Below are 12,939 nucleotides of genomic sequence, written 5' to 3'. Positions count from 1 at the left end.
TAAATGCAGTTTCCCCTCAACCCCCATAACCTATTCTAAAGGGGGAAATGGTAATGGACAAAAAGGAGTACTGGTTGGCTTGACAGTATGTAGGAATTTGTTGCCAATTCATTTATTTGGTGCTTCTCTTAAAGCTCCTACTCCTGGAGGCCTGTGATTAAATTAAATGTCTGCTTTCATTTAAAAAAAGTAAATCTCGTCCATCATGGTTGATGACAAAAGCTAGAAAACTGGAATCACAGGCATCCTAGAAGTTTAGAAACAGAAATCAAAATAAGACACCTTAAATCTATTTCTTTTTTTAGTCTCATGTTTTGGGCCTGACTCATAGAAGATTAGGGTTGGAAGGGACCTCGGGAAGTTGAGTCCAGCCCCCCACTCATGAACACCTACAGTTGGCATCCTTTTCCTCTCCTCCCTTCCCCTACGGATGCCAGAACTATGCTGTGTAGGGATTCCAAAACTGTTGCTCTACCCCATCTCTCTAGCAAGTAGCCTGTTTTTTTCTCTTGTAAATCTGGTCAAGCTAATTCCAGATATTGGAGGGAGGAGGGTTTTTCAGCATTCAAATGCTTAAAAATCAAGTCTCCCTCTTCTCCCAAATTAATAGGCTTAACCTTACTTCAAGATTATTAAATAAACAATGTTGGGTTATTTGCCTTTTGTGTTTTGAGCCAGTAAGGCACACCTACATCATGTTTTCAAGCTTTTTTTTCTGCAACCATGAGAGAATTTCTTTAAAAAATGAAAGCTTGAGATAGCACCTAATGATAAGCTTCCAAGTGCAAGGATTTTAAGAAGTACTAAATATTTGGTAGATCATAAAATTGAGTTAGCAGCTTTTGGGGGGTGGATTGCAATTCTGGGGCTGGTTGCAGCTCCAATTGGGGCAAGTGTGGCTCAGGGTACAAACATTTGTTGTGTGGTTTGTGTACGTGGCTGATGACAGCAACCCTGCCAGACAGTGAGCTAAGTGGGGGGGAGCCTTGCTCTGTGAGTAGCAGCAAGGGGAGCTGAGCACAAGCAACTCATTGCAGTTGTGGAAGAGCCAGTCCCCACAGAACGGCTGCTACCTTCCGGGGTGGGTACCGCAGTGAGAGGCTGGGGGCGCGATGTGTGCTCCGCCTTTTGCCCCATGCGGTATTATGGCTGCCCAGGGTCCCTGAGGCGGGGAGCAGGTCTCTACCAGTCCTGGCAGCTAGATGATGACCACAGTCACTGCTGCCAGTACGGGCCCAGGGGGAGTTCTACGACTCCTCCTCCCCCACGGGCTTCCCCCCTGCGCGCTTTCTGACAGTTGAGCCTAACGGTTTTGCAACCCAGTTTGAAAAGGCCGCGTGACCAGCGCACCGAAGAGCCCGAGGGCACCAGTTGCCCCTCGCGACCCGACCCTGGTCCTCGCGCTCGGTGACTGTCACACGGCGGTGCGCGGTCAGTGGGAGGCGTACGTCTGCGCGCAGGCCGGGCGGGGCCATCGGGCCCAGAGGGAGCAAAGCGAATGGTGGGGTGTGATTGGCTGGGCTCGGCGAATTAAGAGGGCGGGGTTTGGTGGGAGGTGCCCGGCCCCTGAAGCGGGCTGTGTGTGTGCGCGCGTGGGGGGGGTCACACAGATCACGTGCCGCGGGGACTCAATCCGACATGGAGCGGCAGGATTGGGCGGCGTTAGTCCCAGAGTCTGACTCGCCGCTGCCTGCTGCCGCTCGCTCGCCGGCGAAGTCTGCGGCGGACCCTTCCCCCTCAAGAGCCGCTGCCATGGCGGCGGTGTCCTCCTACGAGAGCTTGGTCCATGCCGTGGCCGGGGCTGTGGTGAGTGCGGGGGGGAGGGGTCAAGACTGTCCTTGCGTGAGCGGGGTCCGGGGAAGGGGCCCGCCAAGCTCCCCGACCCCGTCCCGCTGCCGGTAGCCGGCGGCTGGGAAGGACGTGGGGGAGGATGGGGTCCGGGCAGCCCGGCTGGTGAGGGCTGATTGTGGAGAGCGGCTCCTGCTTCCCCGGGCCAGGAGAAGTTGCTCTGTGGTCCCGATCCTGGGGTGCTGAGCGCCCAGGATCGGGCCCTGCGACTCTGACTCTTGCTCGCCTGGGTGCGGGGGCTTTTCCCGGCGAAAACCCTTCAGGGGGCCCAGGTGCCAAACGCTCTCACTGCTCTACGGGCCGCCACCGCGCTCGGATCTCATATAACGAGCCAGGGCTGCGTTTTTGGCCACCTGCTGCACCGCCTTTGCCTGGGAAGAAATGTGCCTTGCGCTTCCTTTCCCAAGTTCCGGATCTAGTGGAACAGCAAAACACGCAGGGGGGGAAAACACAAGCTGGCTCATCTCTGCTGCCCTGTTCCCTGACTTGGCACCTTCCTCACTTGTGTGTGAGGACTGTAAGGCCACCACGGCTGTGCGTTATAATGTCAAAGTGGGCTTTACCTACTCTGAGTTTGGTGAGTAGTGGGTGGCTGGCTATAAAGATAGCATCTGTAATGTGCAGGCCAACACTTTTGTGGTCTGAGCACAGGTCTTGGAGCCAGGAACTCAGTCTCAGTTCTGTCCCTCATTCCTTTGGGCAAATCATTCCTGGTCAAATTTGCAAAATGTCTACTAAGTTTGCTTGCCTCTGGTTTTGAGAGATCAACTTGAGACACCCAGGGAATGACTTCCAGGGCTAAACATCTGAATCTTCCACCCGAGCCCATGGGAACTACTGGTTCTCAGCACCTGTAAAAATCAGCCTCTACAGATTTGGGCATGAGGCTGGGATTATATTTCAGTGTAGACATACCCTATGTGTCTCGATTTGGGAACCCAAAATTGAAAGAAATTTCTGAAATTTGAGCCATAAACTGAGACACATCTCAGATTGTGTAAATGGGGATCATAATACCTACCTCCAAATTGTTGAGAATTAATCTTGTCATATTTTAAAGTTCTGTAAAGATGAAAACCACTATATATTTGGCTGATCAGAAAATTTACCAAACAAGTGCCCTGCAACTAAATGAGATTTGGTAGAAGATGGGCAAAACCTTGTTTGGTGTAATGCCAAATTTATGTACATTCCTTGGACTGTTGGTAGGGCCTGCCCAGGGTGTAAAAGAACTTGCTTTTGTAAGTAAGTAAAGTCATCCTGCTGCAACATCTTATCAATTAACCCTCTCCTGTTGGGAAGAGGGCCTTCCTGGGTTTCAAACAAATTGATGTTCCCATTAGGTTTTCCTCTCATGTTGCTCCAGATATAGGAGTTGCTTGCCAGTCCACGGGAACAAAAACAAACTCAAATACATGTGCAATAGCTGTGTTAGTAATCTATACTGCTCTTACATTCTGGCAAAACTTTCTGGTCTAATAATGCATCCTTAGAGTGACTACTGCATTCATCAGAACTTTTTAAATTTATAGCACTCACAATAGTGTAGACGGTAATGGTATTTCTATGCATTGTCTGGTGTGTATTTGGAATATGCTATATGCTAACCCTTTCCATCTTTCCTTAAAATTCATTACTTCAGCAAGTATATTTAATCACTGTTTAGAAAAAGTTGTCATCCATGTATGCTATTTAGAATGTTCTGACACCTTTTTTACACTTTGTTACTAGCAATAACTGTTAGTAAGGGGTCTGATTTTTTTTTCTGACCTAGTTGTGAGAGTTAGAGGTCTAGTTTAGATGCAGTTATCTATATAAGGCACTTTATACCAGTATAGCTTATCTTGTTTTCCCCAAACTGGAATATGGGCAGTTTTCCCCAAACTGGAACTACGGGCAGTTTTGCCAGCATAGTGCATCTACACTAGGAGTGCTTTGCCAGTATTCCTATACCAGTAAAGTATTCCAAATATAAATATAGCTTGAGTCTCCTCTTGACTCCAAATACATCTGACTTGTGTAGTCTATTTAGACCTTAAACTCTTTCCTCAGTCTTGTTTTATACACAGTTGAACACACTGATGCTTATCAAATGATGCCATTCCAAATCACCTGCCACAGAAATGATGTCTGGAAGAGACTTTTAAAGTCATCTTGTTCAACTTCATAATTCCTGACAAATATGAAATTGTTTTCTGCGATATTAAGGGGTTTGTTGAGCCCACTTGTTTAACACTGTAAGCAATGGGGCTTCTCCCACATAGTGCATGTACAGAACGGTGTAGTTCAAACTTATTAATTGTCATGTTAACTAACACTATTAAGACCCTTTATGGCTAAGAACTTGCTGTGTATGTAGCTAAAATTGTATTAATGTATTCTCTCATAAACATTTGAGACTGAGTTAACTTGGAATCTGTGACTTAAATTATACAAACCAAACAGTTACTGCTGTCTACAATAACAAAAGTATTTGTTTTGCAACTCAAAGTAAGCAAAGTTTTGAGTTCCAATGTTGAGCCAGCACAATGAAATTCAAGGCTATCCTTGCACCCTTATTTTACAGAGTGACCTTGATGAGCTCCAGAGAGACTACTTCAGCTGATAGAAGGGATTCACTTAATGAATGGAAAGAGGGGGATGGCACTGAAGTCTGTACTCCTCTTTTTACAGGAATAACTGTCTTCTGCTGGAGTATAGCTACCACTTTGAAAGTTTGTGTATTCTGTCTGACTTTTATGGAACTACCCTATTTGCCTGTAGTCTCCCAAAGCAGAACTGCCGTTATATATCACAAAGGTTCTGCTTGAGTTCTAGCAGTGTGCTAAATGAAAGCCCAGAGAAAGAACAAGAAACACTTAGCATCAGGAAATAAAAGCCTACAATTTCACTTATAATGCCTGCAATGTTAATACATCTAAATGTCTTATTGTAACCCATAACTGGTAGTTTTCTTAACTTTCTTAGCTAAAACTTTTGAAAATAGAAAAATCATAAGCTTTGATGTATACCTGTTTGTGTCCATACATGTCTTAAGCTGTTCAGTTTGTTTGCTTGGGTACTCTCACTGGAAAATGAGGATATGTGCAATAGGCGTGTTAAGTGTGCAATAGACAGTAGGTTGTTGGCATGAATACAATTTATCATATGGGAGTAACCTCATTTGTACAGGATGAAAATAGTCTCTAGTCATTGAAAGAAAGTGTTGTTTTCTCTTCTTACTTTAAAAGCTGATCATCTAGTGATGGGTCCAACCTTTGAAAGCTGTCAGTAAAAAAAAAAAAAAAAAAAAAATCTCACTCTTCCTGATCGGGAACATACTGTTCGTGTTTCATTTTTGTAGAGATCTGTTTGCATACTTTAAATAATGTGAGTGATACTTAGCAGTAAATAGATTAAATCTATCTCAACTTCATGGGTTAAAAATGTTCCTTAATGGACTTTCAATATAATTATTCATAATAAGCTGTTGCCCAGTAATAGCATAGGTTACAAAATGAATAGTTAAGATATGCATCACTCCTGTGGAGGGAATGGGGTTGGAGGAACTGGCTGGGGTGTGGGGAGGAGCAGCCTGCTTTGGAGGAGAAGCTGACTGGGTGAACTTAGAGCTGAAGCAGGGATAGGAGTCCCATCTGAAGAGAGAGAGTGTGAGTGAGGGCAGTTTACACCATGGGCTACATAAACAAGGTGGTGTGCAGCCCTCCAGTAAGTTGCTGGCTGTGATGTGTATGCAGCTGCATAACGCAGGAATCAGCAAAGAGCAACTTCTTATGTGGTAATGGCTTCTACAGTGCCAACTAATGTCTCAATAGGATGGGATGGGGAGCTGGAAACTGTGGGAGATGGAGGCTACCTGTTGTGGGGAATGGGGGTGGAGTATGGTCTGGAGAAGGAAGACACATGCTAGTCTTTTCTCACATGCTTGGAGTTACCGTAACAGCCATGTATTAAAACTGTCATGATTTTGGGACACAGGCCCTGGATGAGATTTCTCTCACCAACCTTGTTAGCCACTACACATTACAAACTTTTCAAAGCACAATCATTAACCCCATTCCATTGTAACAAAATGTGCAGGACAGGGGAAGAGCACTGAGGATTTATGTAGAGTCTAGTGGAAAGACCACTGGACTGGGATGATTATTAGCTCTGCCACTGGCCTGCTCAGTGACCTTGGGCAAGTCATTTTACCTCCCTGTGCCTCTCCCATCTATAAAATGTCAATAAGGGCTCTGTGGATGAGGGGAAAGTGATGGATGTGATGTACCTTGACTTTAGCAAAGCTTTTGATATGGCCTCCCACAGTATTCTTGACAGCAAGTTAAAGAAATATGGGTTGGATGAATGGACTATAAGGAGGATAGAAAGCTGACTAGATCATCAGGCTCAAGTCATAGCGATCAACAGCTATATGTCTAGTTGGCAGCTGGTATCAAGTAGAGTGCCCTAGGGGTCGGTTCTGTTCAACATCTTCATGAATGATCTGGCTGATGGCATGGATTGCACCCTCAGGAAGTTTGCAGATGACACTAAGATGGGGGGGAAAGGTAGATATGGTGGAGGGTAGGGATAGGATACAGAATGACCTAGACAAATTGGAGGATTGGGCCAAAAGAAATCTGATGAGGTTCATCAAGGACCAGTACAAAGTCCTGCACTTAGGACGGAAGAATCCCATGCACAGCTACAGACTGGGAACCAACAGGCTAAGCAGCAGTTCTGAAGAAAAGGACCTGGGGTTTAGAGTGGACAAGAAGCTGCATATGAGTCAACAGTGTGCCCTTGTTGCCAAGGAGGCTAACGGCATATTGGGCTGCATTAGTAGGCGCTTTGCCAGTAGAGTGAGGGAAGTGATTATTTTCCTCTATTCAGCACTGGTGAGGCCACATTTGGAGTACTGTGTCCAGTTTTGGACCCCTCACTACAGAAAGGATGTGGACAAATTGGAGAGTGAGGATGACTAAAATGATTAGGGGGCTGGAGCACATGACTTGTGAGGAGAGGCTGAGGGAACTGGGCTTATTTAGTCTGTAGAAGAGAAAAGTGAAGGGGGATTTGATAGCAGCCTTCAACTACCTGAAGGAGGGTTCCAAAAAGAATGGAGCTAGGCTGTTCTCAGTGGTGGCAGATGACAGAACAAGGAGCAATGGTCTCAAGCTGCAGTGGGGGAGGTCTAGGTTGGCTGTTAGGAAAAACATTTTCACTAGGAGGGTGGTGAAGCACTGGAATATATTACCTAGGGAGATGTTAGAATCTTCATCCTTAGAGATTTTTAAGGCCCGGCTTGACAAAGCCCTGGCTGAGATGATTTAGTTGGGATTGATCCTGCTTGGAGCAGGGGGTTAGACTAGATGACCTCCTGAGATCCCTTCCAACCCTAATTTTCTGTGATTCTAGGTAAAGTTCTTTGAGAGCTATTGATGAAAAGCACTATATAAAAAGCTAGGTCTTTTGATTATTACCTAGCCATTGTAGCATATCAACTGCAAACTGAAGTGAGAACTACAACTGCTTGAATGACCACTAACTCCTACCAACACACATTTTCCTCTTTCAAAAATTAGGAAAATTGACTGACAGAAAACTTAATTAATGCCAAGTTAAAGTGGTAACTCATGCTCTTCCAGAACATCCAGTTCAGCAAAACTCAATTCTGAAAACCAAGAAATATGGAGTAAAGGTACATGCCCATACAACTTTAACTTTGCCCTCATTGAGCAATACCCAAATACGCCCATAGCACACGCATTCATACTCTTCACTGTAATTGACAGGTGCTACGTGCACTTGCCATACGCTCAAACACCAAGCCTACTCCCTCCACAGAAAAGCACTCTTGTAAAATTTAACCACTTCATACTCATAGAATGCCCTCTACATTTACCATAACCTACTGTTAAATCTACAAACAGCTCTCATATCCCACCTCACTATTACCAGTGTCTATAGCAAGAAGACCCCAGTGTCCTACTGACACAACATAACAGAAGCTAATGTAAGTGCCCTGCTACACTGACATCCTAACTCCACTTCCATGAGAGGCATAAGACTTAGTCTTTTTAGTTAGAGTGACACAGTGCCTGTGTAGACACTGCATCCTTTACATCCCTGGAGCTGTGAAATTGACAAGAAAGCCGGGCAGCTAGAGCTCAACTGCCCCGCACCCCCTGGAGAGTGGGGTGGCAGGACCCTGCTCCCAGGTGGGAGTCATGGCAGGAAACCTGGGCAGCTTTGGACCCCGCTTCCCTCTGGGAGCCAGGCAGTCTTGTCAATTTCATGGCTTAATGAGCCATGAAATTGAGAAGAATGTCCAGCTCCAGGCAGGGGAGGAGAAGCCAGTGCAGCTAGGTCCTGCTGCCTGGGAGCAAGAAGCCCTGGACAACTTCCCATGGCTCCTGGCAGGGAACAGAGAGGGGAGAAGCAGCCCTCTGGGACCCTGTGGGGCTGCCGGGCTTCTGGCAGGGAGCTACCAGCAGAGCTGAGATACCAGGCGCTCAGCTCCTCACGCTACCCCTCTTAGGTTTGTGGAAGTGCTCCTGATGAGGGCACACACCACTAACCCAAGGAGGGTAGTGTGGACATAAACCACTGCAGTAATTATTGCAATGCCTGTAAATCAAGTTATATTAGGTCAACTTACGTTTCTGGTTTAGACATACCCATAGTTAGGTTTACGTAAGGCCCACTGTAGATGCAGCTAGGTTGACAGAAGAGTTCTTCCACTGACCTAGCAACTACCTCTTGAGGGGGATGGATTTACTGCAATGACAAAAAAACACCTTCTGTTGCTATATTAAATGTTTGCACTATCATGGTGTAACTGCAGCAGTGCTGCTGTAGTACCTGTAGTGTAGGCATCCGCTGAAGAGCTGCAGATACATCAATCTTGCTGACATCCCTGTGTAGGAAATCCATTGTTCTACAGAGTTGGGCTAGCACTTGAGACAATTTAAATTTGATGACTCCAGTTTGCTCTGTGATAGTCCAGATAGCTAACAGGAATACATAACCGTGCCATGGGCAAGATTAGACACGAGTTCAGCACATAGTACAAAATGGAGTGCACAGAATAATCCAGACATACCAACAATCTTTCACAGAAGTCAAAAAACATTTTTTTGGCTTACCTTAGAGCCACATTATAAAAATTAAAAAAAAACCAAACAAACTACTTGCAATCACTTGGATTCAAGTGGGAATTTCTGCTTTCTTCCCTGTTGCTTCATTGTTCACAGATCATCAATGAGCTATGAGGCTGAAGCTGGAGAAGATGATACTTACAGGCCACTTTATGAGTATTAGGCTTTTTATTAAAGATAATGTTTAAAAAATGATCAGGTACAGAGTTTAAATGAGAGTTTCTGGACATCCAGGCATAATGTACAGATTATCAGCAGGTACAGAGTTTGGTTGGAAGTTGGAGCATACAAGGAAAATATAATCTGCAGTATCCTGGTTGGAGGGTAATAGGTTTGACAGATAAAAATACAAGCAGTTGGGTAAGAGGGTGCGTTGTTCGTACAAAAGTTACGTTTAAGTGTGGTTTGTAGGAAGTAGATATGGTAATGAAAGCAGGTTTACCATCATTGAGTGAGAGTTATGGTATAGATAATCCTTCAGTACGTAAGATCTATCAGAGAAAGGCTTTCGATTCCCATCTCGTCGCTGATTCATGATGGCGCTCCGGCCCATTCTTCTTGGTACTGCTGGTGTCCAGTGATGTGCTCCATGTAGATGTTCCTGGACCATCTGATGGTATCTGACATCATGAGGCACTGCATGAGCGGGTGTAGCACTGACCGATTCTGCAGGCTCACCGCACATGCTCATTGCAGGGGTCCCAAGCGCTCAGTGCTCCGACGATCAGAGCCCCTGTCACCACTTCATAGCCCTTTGCTCTCAGGGTGTCAGCCAGGGGGGCATATTTCCCCTCCTTATGACCTCGGGCTTCACAAAAAGCCAGGGTCCTGTTTTCAAAGGGGATCGTCACGTCTACCATGACGATCTTTTTCTGCTCCTTGTTGGTGATGACGACGTCCAGCCGCAGCTGGCTGTCAGTTCTGGGGATGGTGGAATTCACCGCTTTCACTAGGCGATTCTGGATGACATTGTGGTGCAGCTGCCAGGCTCTCGAGTGGGGCTTGCAGCTGTACAGGACGTGGGGTAGGGTCTCGTTGCTGTAGCTGCACTTCTTGCAACACTTGTCCTGGTTCCTCTGCTGGACGGCTCCATTCAGCGGGACACAATTGAGCCGGGCCCGGTGGATGAACCTCCAGTTAGTTGGCGAACCGGGTGAAGCTGCCCCTGGGGAGGAAGTGGTTGCTGGCATCCCACTTGCTGGTCAGCTTGAAGGCCTTGCCTTGGTCCAGCTTCCACTTTAGGTTTTCCACATATAGCATGTGGATGGTGGCCTTCAGGGTCCTCTCTAGCATGCCTCTGGCTACCAGGGTGATGGTAGTGTCGGTGGTCCTGATCTGTGGCACTGGGACCCCCAGCTCCTGATGCTCCTCGCATCACTTCCAACTGCAGCCAACGCGCTTCCCTAGGCATTGTGCGGCATTGCGAGTGTGGATCCAGAGCGAAGCGATGTCACCCCCATTCTGTCAAAATTCGCCATCCAGCGAGCCGCTTAGGTACATGGTGATGTCTTGGCTAGAGGGGGTTCTGCCAATTCACTTCTTTATGACATCGTGCATGGCTTTTGTTGCGATGTTCCTTACTGTGATGTCAGGGCATGTCAGCAGGCAAAAGGCGTGGGTGATTACCACAATGTTGCAGAGGTCGCCCATGCGGGGAACATTGGCGCCACCCTGCCTGTGAGAGATGTAGATCAGCTTGTTGCTTGCCCCCTGGGGAAGGAACAGCCATTTCTTTACCAGCTGCCTGATGTTGTTGTCCACCCTGTTGAGGGGCACCTTCGCCATGGTGGATCCCCTTAGGACAAACGAGATGCAGGGAATCAGGAAGGTGTTTAGAGCGTTGATCTTTTGCAACTGGGCCAGCAGGGAGGCATTGAACTTGGCAGCATCATGAAGGATCTCCTTGATGGCGTCCTTGGGCGTCTGCTGGACGCAGAAGCCTGTTGGCGTGCTGAGGTGTTGGTATGCCTGCCCCTCTTCCAGGGAGGTTCTGGACTCACCCTGGATCTAGAACAGTGTCACCTGGGTCGAGTCCCTTTTGCTGCCATCAATGTGGAGGGATGCGCACTTCTTGGCGTTGAAGTGGCGTCCCATCCACTCGGCAGTTTGGCTGGTGGCGTCGAGCATGCCTCGGAGGCTCTCAGGGTCATCCACGATCAGGACGAGGTCGTCCGCGTAGGCCAAGGTGCTCACCCGCTCTTCGTGGAGTTCGAACCTGCCTGGGCTGTTGGAGATTGCTCGGACAAGCAGCTCCATGGCGAGGTTGAAGATGATGGGGCTGAGAGGACATCTCTGCTTCACTCCGCTCCGGATCAGGATCTCGCCGGTCTCCCCCTCGACTGAGCTAATGGTGGTGGTGCATCCTTTGTACAGCTCTTGGAACAGATGAAGGAAGTTTTCAGGCATCCCGAACTCCTGCAGGGTAGTGAAGATGTGTTGGTGGGGCATGGACCCAAAGGCATTAGCCAGGTGGAGCCATGCTATGGTGCACTGCCTCCATACTCTCCTGGCCATTTGAATGGTGGTTTGGAGGATGAAGTTGTGCTCATAGCAGCCTTCACAGGAAATGAAGCCTTTCTGGATGGAGCTGATGGCTCCCCCATTCACTGACCACACCGTGATTCTGGTTGCCAGGCAGCTGGCATACAGCTTATACATTGTGGAGCAGAGGGAGCTGGGTCTCTAGTTGCTTGGATCATCTCGCTCACCTGTCTTGTATACCAGCACTGTCATGGTCTTCTTCCCAGAGCTGGAAGTCCGGCAGAACCACTTGCACCGGTTGAAAAGGGTGGAGAGCACCAGGCAGCTGGGATTCCGTTTCTTCAGGAGGCTGTAGGGAATGCCATCTTTCCCTGGAGCTGTGTTTTTTGTTTTTATGAATCTGGCCATAACTTCCTGTGGCATGAAGTCAGCCTCCAGGTCCCCTGTATCACTGACACAGGGTAAAGGATGGAGACGCTCTGGGTGTTGCGCATCGTTCCCCATTACACAGTTGAACATGTAGGCATAGAACCTCTCGGACAGGATTGTGCAGTAGGGTGCAATAGGTGCAGTAGATTGTGCAGTAGGGTGAGAGGATCCATTGAGGATCTCTCTCATGGCCTTGATGCAGTTCGCCCGGTACAGCTTCTGGATTCTGGAAGCTGCTGCTGGATTGAAGCAGCAGCTGGTGTTTCTTTTTCTGGCTAGCCTCATGTTGTTGTTGCGATTTGCTGTGGGCGTTCTGTGGGCAGAAGGAGCTTTCTCCTGGTGTGTCGTCCTCCCAGAAGTGATTTCTGTGGACAACTCTTGTGTGAGCCTATCCACGAGGCGGTCACAGTCACCAAAGGAAGCTGTCGCATTCAACTCCCCAATCCAAGCAGTCTGCCATGGCATGGAGGTCTTCACCGTCGGCCGCTGTTCCTCTGGTTGCTCGATCGTGTCGGGCTCAGGCTGCAAGCTTGCTGTGTGGTTGGCCTGTGGTCTCTTTCAGAGGAGTGTTGGGGTGGGATCTCTGGCAGGATGGCAGCGTCTCTGGTTTCTGGATCTTTCCTTGCAGGCTCAAGGGCAGTGCTTATCCTTCTAGAGGGGACAGCCTTTGATACTGGTGCTCCAAGGGACATGGTCTGGCCTAGGGGTTGCAGGGATGTCACTGGTCCTTCGGCGGGTGACTTCTGTCCAACCAATTTCTTGTGGAGCATGTGATCTTCTGGAGATAGGGTCCCATAGGGTGGTCCTGAGGACTGTGCTGGTCTGTCTGGCGACGGGGTCCTGTTGCTTTGGTCTAGTGGTGGGGCTAGTTCCTCCAGCAGCTGGGGTTCACTGGGTGGTCTGGGAGGTGACACTAGCTCTTCCAGCGACAGGATCCTGGGAGGTTATATGTAGTGGGGTGCTGATCCTTCTGGTGATGGGGTCGTGTCCTGTAGGTGGTGAGGAAGCACTCAGCTGTCTGAGCATGGAGATCCTTTCG

General features: G+C 48.0%; 1 protein-coding gene across 3 annotated transcripts in view; it reads left to right on the top strand.

The window, feature by feature from the left end:
• Positions 1–1,570: 1,570 nt before the first annotated feature.
• SLC25A17 (solute carrier family 25 member 17) overlaps positions 1,571–12,939 on the top strand; it is a 73,702-nt gene continuing 62,333 nt past the window's right edge. For all 3 annotated transcript variants that reach the window (XR_010921974.1, XM_067559555.1, XM_067559554.1), the window contains exon 1: positions 1,571–1,806. Coding sequence is in view for 2 of the 3 variants with exons in the window: in XM_067559555.1 (XP_067415656.1) it covers positions 1,639–1,806 (168 nt within the window). In the remaining variant the exon portion in view is untranslated. The remainder of the gene's footprint in view (positions 1,807–12,939) is intronic.

Source organism: Emydura macquarii, unplaced genomic scaffold (genome assembly GCF_026122565.2).
Source record: "Emydura macquarii macquarii isolate MOO-44397 ecotype Brisbane River unplaced genomic scaffold, CSIRO-AGI_Emac_v2 contig_2205, whole genome shotgun sequence".
Lineage (NCBI taxonomy): Eukaryota > Metazoa > Chordata > Testudines > Chelidae > Emydura > Emydura macquarii.
The sequence above is the reverse complement of the archived record's forward strand: the minus strand, read 5'-3'. Positions and strand labels throughout refer to the sequence as shown.